The sequence below is a fragment of the Lacerta agilis genome, chromosome 7, assembly GCF_009819535.1.
Source record: "Lacerta agilis isolate rLacAgi1 chromosome 7, rLacAgi1.pri, whole genome shotgun sequence".
NCBI classification, from domain to species: Eukaryota; Metazoa; Chordata; class Lepidosauria; order Squamata; family Lacertidae; genus Lacerta; species Lacerta agilis.
The window spans coordinates 43995283-44004543 of NC_046318.1; the positions used below are offsets into that span (position 1 = coordinate 43995283).

At 45.5% G+C, this 9261-nt stretch overlaps 1 protein-coding gene across 1 annotated transcript in view; it reads right to left on the reverse strand.

The window, feature by feature from the left end:
• Window positions 1-8306, reverse strand: part of KCTD1 (potassium channel tetramerization domain containing 1) — a 75035-nt gene extending 66729 nt beyond the window's left edge. Inside the window, exon 1 of the mRNA XM_033155075.1 lies at window positions 8160-8306. Coding sequence (XP_033010966.1) covers window positions 8160-8168 — 9 coding nt within the window. The 5' untranslated portion in view covers window positions 8169-8306. The remainder of the gene's footprint in view (window positions 1-8159) is intronic.
• Window positions 8307-9261: the final 955 nt, after the last annotated feature.

The following is a 9261-nucleotide window of genomic DNA, read 5'->3' on the forward strand; positions in this document are numbered from 1 at the left end:
ACTTTTACCATCTGCTAACGAGGTTGCTGTCAAGGCGAGAAAGCGGGGCGGATTGTGAAGTTGACAATCCTACCAGTGACTAAATTGTAATCCTGTTATTGTATGACCATAGAATCCAAGCCCATAAGCTCTGGATAAATGCATCCATTTGCCACTCTTTGCCAGAGCATTGTCATTGGTTTATGCGAGGGGGACCTTACCACCCTTTCAGTTGATCTGGAATGATTGCCACCCCTTTGGTTCCATATTGACTAGTGTTAACAAGAATTAGTATCACTACTTCATTGCACATATGCAGTGAAGGAAAATAAATAAACCTACCCATTACCTATCTTCAAGTTTAATGGAAATACATTCCTTTTGTATACACAAAAAGATGCTAAACCCTTGTTAAGGGATAGCTGGATCAACACTGATTGATTTGTCAGTATGCATACTATGATACCCTGAACACCCAGTATTAACTCAGAAGAGTTATTCCTAGCAATTTGTTTGCAACAGATTTTTTTTAAAGTGCTATATTTCATGATTATGTTTGTGCACTGAATCGATAATTGTAGGTGTGATTCTCCACCCACTAGTATGTATGTATGTATATATATATATATATATATATATATATATATATATATAAGCACTGGCAATGATATTATTTTAGATTGCAGTCCTAGCTGGCAATGCTCAAACTCAGATTAGAAAGAACTGTAAACACAGATATATCTTAGCTACAAGAGAGACCTCTAGTGTGTGCTAGAACATTTTGTGTTGTGCTCGAGGCATAATTAATACACCAAAATCACTGCAGTCGTTTTGAATATGTGATATTAAATTTCAGTAAGTGTCTCTCAGAGTGAATTAGTTTTAACTGTCCTCCTAAGTGTGCGGTTTAACTCAATTGGCATCAGTTTTTTTTGAAGCTGAGTGGAAACTGGGCAAAAAGGAACTTGCCTTCATTTCCAAAGCTTCTGCATTATGTCTGATCAGTTTTGGTGATTCGATTTTATAGCTGAATGATCAAAAGGTCACCAGCATTCTAATTCTTGTGTACAAACCTTTACATCCAGGATCACAAAGCATTTGCCTAACAGTTTCTTGTATGCCAGCCAGATCAAAATGTCAAAAATAAATCAAATTACAAAGCTATAGTATTTATTCCAGAGTGCTTTGGAGTAGGGTTTGAAACAAGTAGCCTCTTTAGGCTGCAATCTGATAAGATACTTACCTGGGAGTTTGCTCCATCTAATTTAATGAGACTTACTTCTGAGTAAACGTATATAGAATTGTACTATTTATATACTTGAGGGCCAGTAAATAGCATGTGGTTTCTAAAATTAAAGAGGCAGTGACTGGAAGTTAGCTTTCTGCCCCAAATTTCAATCATTTTAGGGCTGGCTGTTAGAAATGTTTACAGTATTCAGAAACAATCTTCATCCTTTCCTCTAATTACAAATTCAGGTGCCAAGAGCATATCAGTTTGGAAGCAAAATGGAACTATCCAAAAATAATGGAATGGATTCTTACATATTAATGGGACTTCCCAAGCAAGTGTGAACATTACAAGAAAAATAATATTTTATAAGTGGTTTAACAAGCACCTATGAAGGGCCAGGATTTACAGATTGTTAATGGCAAATAGAGGAAAATAACAGAATGGGAAAAACCAGAGATTTATTCAAGAAAATTGGAGATATGAAAGGAACATTTCGTACAAAGATTACCACAATTAAGGACAAAAGTGGAAAGGACCTAACAGAAGCAGAAGACATCAAGAAGAGGTGGCAAGAATACACAGAGGAATTATACCAGAAAGATATGGAGGTCTCATACACCCCAGGAAATGTGGTTGCTGACCTTGAGCCAGACATCCTGGAGAGTGAAGTCAAATGGGCCTTAGAAAGCCTTGCTAACAACAAGGCCAGTGGAAGTGATGATATTCCAGCTGAACTATTTAAAATTTTAAAAGAGGATGCTGTTAAGGTGCTGCACTCAATATGCCAGCAAGTTTGGAAAACTCAGCAGTGGCCAGAGGATTGGAGAAGATCAGTCTACATCCCAATCCCAAAGAAGGGCAGTGCCAAAGAATGCTCCAACTACCGCACAATTGCACTCATTTCACACGCTAGCAAGGTTATGCTTAAAATTCTACAAGGCAGGCTTAAGCAGTATGTGGACCGAGAACTCCCAGAAGTGCAAGCTGGATTTCGAAGGGGCAGAGGAACCAGAGACCAAATTGCAAACATGCGCTGGATTATGGAGAAAGCCAGAGAGTTCCAGAAAAACATCTACTTCTGCTTCATTGATTATGCAAAAGCATTTGACTGTGTTGACCACAGCAAACTATGGCAAGTTGTTAAAGAAATGGGAGTGCCGGATCACCTCATTTGCCTCCTGAGAAATCTCTATGTGGGACAAGAAGCTACAGTTAGAACTGGATATGGAACAACTGATTGGTTCAAAATTGGGAAAGGAGTACGACAAGGCTGTATATTGTCTCCCTGCTTATTTAACTTATATGCAGAATACATCATGCGAAAGGCTGGACTGGATGAATCCCCAACCGGAATTAAGATTGCCGGAAAAAATATCAACAACCTCAGATATGCTGATGATACTACCTTGATGGCAGAAAGTGAGGAAGAATTGAAGAACCTTTTAATGAGGGTGAAAGAAGAGAGCGCAAAATATGGTCTGAAGCTCAACATCAAAAAAACTAAGATCATGGCCACTGGTCCCATCACCTCCTGGCAGATAGAAGGGGAAGAAATGGAGGCAGTGAGAGATTTCACTTTCTTGGGTTCCATGATCACTGCAGATGGTGACAGCAGTCACGAAATCAGAAGACGCCTGCTTCTTGGGAGAAAAACAATGACAAACCTAGACAGCATCTTAAAAAGCAAAGACATCACCTTGCCGACAAAGGTCCGTATAGTTAAAGCTATGGTTTTCCCAGTAGTAATGTACGGAAGTGAGAGCTGGACCATAAAGAAGGCTGATCGCCGTAGAATTGATGCTTTTGAATTATGGTGCTGGAGGAGACTCTTGAGAGTCCCGTGGACTGCAAGAAGATCAAACCTATCCATTCTCAAAGAAATCAGCCCTGAGTACTCACTAGAAGGACAGATCCTGAAGTTGAGGCTCCAGTACTTTGGCCACCTCATGAGAAGAGAAGAATCCCTAGAAAAGACCCTGATGTTGGGAAAGATGGAGGGCACAAGGAGAAGGGGACGACAGAGGATGAGATGGTTGGACAGTGTTCTTGAAGCTACTAACATGAGTTTGGCCAAACTGCGAGAGGCAGTGAAGGATAGGCGTGCCTGGCGTACTCTGGTCCATGGGGTCACGAAGAGTCGGACACGACTGAACAACTGAACAACAACAACAACAACAATGGCACTTGAACATATACGAAGGATGCTGAAAGGCACCCTAAGTGGGGGCATTTTTCATTCCAGGAGCCACATTCCCTTTTAAGCAACTTCATGGGGGCCACATGCCAGTGGTACGTGGAACCAGAGGCAAAATGAGGAAATCAATAAATACTAATTTTACCTTTTTACAATACTGTAGGCTAGTTTCTTCACATTCACACATTCCTCTCTAACCTCCATCCAAGTGAGCAAGGAGCATTATTACCTTTCAAGGACACTTCCAGCCAGGCAAAAGCACTCAAAGGAAGGTGCAAAGCAGGACAGGTGAGGAGTTGGCTTGGGAGGGTGTTTCCTACAGGCCAGAAAGAGAGGTCTCAAGAGCTGCATCTGGCTCCCAGGTCTGAGGTTTCCTACACTTGGCTTAAGGTAACCAGGCAGATTGTGTGAGGCTGCAATGCTAATTTAGCAGGCCTCACTGAGTTCAATAGGACACAGGTACTTCTGAGAAGACATGGGGTTGTATTCAAGTAAAGTTTACTCACAGTAGACCCATTGAAATTACTGGTAATGGGCCAAAGTTAGTTATGGTATTGGTTTCAATGGGTCTATTCTGAGTAAAAGTTGAACACAAACCATGGTTGAGTCTATGAATTAAGACTATGGTTGAGAGCATTTAAGACATCAAATTAGTGTCTAAACAACTTTACAGAGTTCCTACTGTAGACTCTGGAGTCCTGAAAAGGAGTACACGTTAGGGGCTGTGGATACACTACAACATTTTGGTCCTGTGTAATAAAATTTTAAGTATTTGAATAATGTTTTCAGCTGTGCAGTGTGCTTTAACTTGTATTATTCCAAAGTAATTTATGCAACATTCCTGTAAGGTAGTATTATTGCCCCAAATTGCAGGGGTGAGAAGGAAGCAAGGCTGGGAGGGTATGACTTGCCTACAGCCACCTGGAGAGTTCATGGAAGCCATGAGATTTGGACCAGGGATAGTTCAGTTGCATAGCCACTAGGCTTCTCATACTATTCCAGCAATTGCTCTTGCCCAGACAATTGGGGGGGGGGAGTGGAGAAAATCCTGACCCTGATTAAATGGCATTTGCTCACCAATGCTTTAAAGTAAAATAAGATACATCTGTCACTTGCTCTAGCTTATGAACCAATACTTCATCTCAACACAGACAAACTTAACATACAGTTAAGATAGGAATAGAGATTAATGGCCTATAATCAAGCACTGTTACAAATGGCAGAACTGAGCTGAGCTTCTTACAGGGCAAACCTACCCATGTCCAATTGAATTTATTGAGGCTTAAAGGTAAAGGTAAAGGGACCCCTGACCGTTAGGTCCAATTGCGGACGACTGTGGGGTTGTGGCGCTCATCTTGCTTTACTGGCCAAGGGAGCCGGCGTTTGTCCACAGACAGCTTCCGGGTCATGTGGCCAGCATGACTAAGCCGCTTCAGTGCACAGAAACATCGTTTACCTTCCCACCAGAGTGGTACCTATTTATCTACTTCCACTTTGACGTGCTTTCGAACTGCTAGGTTGGCAGGAGCAGGAGCAACAGGAGCTCACCCCGCCGCAGGGATTCGAACCGCCAGCTTTAGTGGAGTAGCAGTCACAGTTTGAGTCCAAGCACATTTTCTCAGAAGTAGGTCCTACTAAGCTTAATAGGGATTACTTTTAGGTACGTTTGCAACTTTAAATTAATCATGCAGCTGAAAGTTACTCCATCATACATGGCATGGATAAGAGTAATGTAGACAAATGCTTGTTACTCATTTATGAAAAAGCTTAGTTAGGGCACATTAAGAAATCCCCTTCTCTTTTCCTCCCCCACACCATGTTTTGTTTGTTTTTCCACTTTCAAAGTAGGAGGACTCTTAAGGAGTCTAACTGCTGAGAAGGTAAAAGCCATTTTCCTCATTTTTAATTTGCTCAAACAATCCAAGCATGCTTGGTACCCAGAGGGTATGCTCAAATAAACTTGTATGTGTCTGCCAGCTTCGTTGATTGAAACCAGAAGGCGAACATTTCTTAGAGAATGGTGATGTTAAAACTGTTCTCTTTCTTTCAACAGAAAAGGAGAAGCTAATGGGGAAAAAAGTCAAACAAGCAAAGTCTTATTTGAAAGTAGCTGGTTTGCATACATTCAGAGGAGAGAGAGTGTTGCAGAGCATTTCAGCTATACCAGTATTTACATCAATTAACTTCTTGGCAACTGTGCTGAGCTGCTGAGAGCAATGAGAAGCCAATGCCAAGAGACAGAGCAGGGATAGTGAACCATTTTCAGCCTGAGGGCCATACTTCCTTCTAGGCAACCTTCTGAGGGCCACATGTCAGCAATGGGCAGAGCAAGAGAACAAAGTGGGGAGAGCAATGGAAGTAAGATTTGCCTTTTGCACAGTAGGCAAATTTATACACCCTCAGACATCTCTCCCCCTTATCCATTCAAGTAAGGGGCATTATAAGCATTCAAGGACATATTCCAACTAGGCAAAATACTCTGGATGCAAAGCAAATCCAGAGAGGAGTGTGGTTCTGAGGGCTGGATACAGAAGCTTGAAGAGCTGCATTTGATCTCTGGGCTTGATGTTCTCTGTCCCTGGGATACAGGATGCTCTGTTTACTTTTTACTCTTCTACTTTCTCCATCCAACAACCTCCATTTTCAATTTGAGGACCTGCAAACCTCAAATCAGATGAGACCAATCTAGGTCATTTTATGGCCCCAAGTGGCAGCCCAGCTTGATCCCTCTAGGCATCATTTGAGACACTGCAAGGCGTCATGGGGCACATGCCTCAAATTGCATGGTGCCTCACCTGTATCCTTAAATCCTACCTGCAACCTCACATTTCTGGGGTGGTGATTTAAGAACACAGGAAGAGTCCTGCTGCATCAGGAAATCTGGCCCTAACATCAGAGTGGCAGTGGATAGCAGCGTTTTCTCTGTGCATATGCCCCCTCTGGCTTAGGACCTAAGGTAGCCTGCTGTCCTCAGAGGCAGTGGAGGAGCCTGTCTCATTACCAGATTTCAGGTAACAGTCGGCTGCCACTCCAGCTGCCTCTTGTGCAGGGGATGGCTTCTTGTCCTTTGCATCAGGTAGCAAAATACCTCAGGTGGGCCCTACTCATCTGTTCTCACAGTGGCTAAGCAGATGGGAAGCCTGTCAACAGGACGTGAGCACAAACACAACTCCACCTTGGTGGGGACAACTTTGCATATTAGCACTTCACTTTGCTATTACCACTTCACCTAGCCTGGCTCACAAACAGATGAACTTTTGAACACTTTTACTTGGGTGTATTCATCCCTTAAGTGCTCGAGCCGGTCGAGTTCCACCCACGAACGAGGGTTTCGTGAATTTGGACAGTCTCGGCCTCGCATATTACGGTAAGCAGAGACGCCTTGGTCCTGTTAGCTAGAGATGATGGGAGTTGTAGTCCCAAAACATCTGGCGGGCGAGTTTGCCTATGCCTGCCTTAGGGAGCGACGAGAACAGGGCAACAACCCATTACTAGCTGCAGGACCCGGCAGCGAAGCCACTCGAGTATTTCAGTATTTGGGAAGACAGGCGCGCGGTTTCCAAAGGGGAGGCTCTGGCCCTTTAAGGCCAGACAACGGCAGACCCACGAGGGGCTCGAGTACCATGGCGCCCGCCGGCGCTTAGAGGCAGCTGGCCAGGGGAGGGCGACCGCGAGCAGCCCGCCAAGGGGGAAGCGCGAATTGGCGCCTTTCAGGATCCTGCGCGGGGAGCAGCAGGCGCCTCAGTGGTCCCTCCAAGGCAGCCAGCGTCTGCGCGAACTCTTCAGCCATTGCGAGCTAGTTCTCAGTAGCCTAAAAGTGACGGACATTGCCGCTTCAAACTCTGAAGAGTCACAGGAAGGGACGCGGCGGGCGGGCGTGTTTGTGGAGGGGGCGGGGCCAGCGGCTAGGGCGGGGGCAGCCCCCTCTTGCTCGTGCGTCGGCGCCGGCGCGCCCCCGCCAGCCCGCCCACTGGGGAAGGTGCCTCTTTCTGCAACAGGGAGAGCGAACGACCCCCGGGGCAAAAGCGGAGCCCGGGCGCGCGCGCCCTCACACAAATAATGGCGTCTCTCTCTTGCGCAGCCAGCGGGGGTGAGGGTGGGGGGACGCAGAGCGAGAGGCGCCGAACAATACACGAACCCAGGCTCCACTCGCGACCCCTCTTTCCCCACCCTCTTCGGAAACAAACGAATGTGGGAAGCGAGGCGCGAAAAGAGAGAAAGAGAAGCAGACACAACCCCCAGCCCGGCGGCGGCGGGGGGGGGGGGGACAAATAGCGTCGTCGGGGCCGGGCCCATTGGCGGGCGCGCGGCAGCCTGGCTAATTGCGAAAGCGGCAGCTCATGGCGGCGCAGCGCGGCGGGGTGGATTGGCTGCACCCTTTGGAAAGGGGCGGCGAGGAGGGACGGGGTGGGGGGGGGAGGGAAGGAGGGATCGCTTCCAAATCAGTAGCCGCTTGGACGCTGCGCGCTCGGTCGGCAAGGAGGTTGCGCGCAAAGCTTGGTTCGAGAGCCTTTGCCAGGAGGAACGTTCCGGTTGCAGCCCAGCCCTCTCTCCTTTCCCTCGCCTTGCAAACTCGAGTCACCCCAGTTGCAGGGAGACCGGAGATTTGCCAGCGCCCGTGCATCGCCTTGTCTGGGCTCCTCGGAGTGTGCCGCGCTCTCGCCCATTGCCTGGCACATGCGTAAAAGCGAGTTGCGCCCAGAGTCCCAGCCATCCCCTCCTTAGCAAATAATAACAAACCCAGTCAGATCTTACCTGAAACATTGAAGCCGGAAAGTGTGCGTGTATCTCTCTCTTTTTCCCCCCAAGTCCCTTTCTCTTTCTTGCTCCCACTCTCTCTTTTTTGCCTCCCCACTTCCGATTTTTCTCTCTCCCAGCAGCGATCTGCTCTCTTCGCTATACCAGAGAGAAATGCAATAGCTTGGCTAAGGTAGACAGAACAAAATACAGAGAATAGTTGCTCCAGGGGCTTTGAAACCCCTCAAGGCAAGGATCAGGATACAATTAGCTCATGTCTCTACCTCCAGTCTAAATCAATCTCCAAAATAAAAGTTAAATTAAATTAACCGATCACACGGGCATAAAATTGATCTCCTTCAAAACGTTCATACAAATATATATCTATATAGCATGTAATTTTTTTCCAGATTTTTTGTGTGTGGAAAAAACAGTCTCATTCCAGCCTCCAACTTGCTTTTTACTCTCCTCTTGCACAGAAAAGCTGATTTTAATCGTTGTGATTAGTTTTGATGTAACGTTTCCGCAGGCGATTTCTGCAAATGGATGGCGTGTTTCTTTGCCAGAAGAGGGAAAAGCAGCAGATGATGATAATTATAAGGATTGTTGGTTGTTTCCTTTTCCTTTTAAAAAATGGTATTCAGATCTGCCTCTACACTTTCCCAAGTTGACCTGACATTGTCAATGCACTAAGGTCGCCCAACTTGTTGATTAGGATGCCCTCCTGATCTGTTCTGAGCGAGGGATACGTGATAATTTGGCAAGGGAGCCAACACATTTTCTGTTCCTTTGGCTATATAACTTCCCAAATGACGTGTATAAAAATAAGCACATGGAGTCTGCTTTGCCCCAATCAAGTCTGAATCAGTGCCTGGGGGTGATACACAAACTCATTTCAAATGTTCAACCATGCAGAATTGCAAAAAGATTGAAGGAGTTCCACAGCATTTTTTATTTTATTTTAAAACAGCAAAATTAAAAGAAAACAAAAATCCCTGTAAACCTACCCAGGAATTTACCATGGGGGATCATGTGACCCTGTCTGCAATTGTGGCTAACTTTCCCAAATGAAATCGCCCTTTCCTGTGTGCACCAAAGCTACTAGACCAGTATGTCTGTA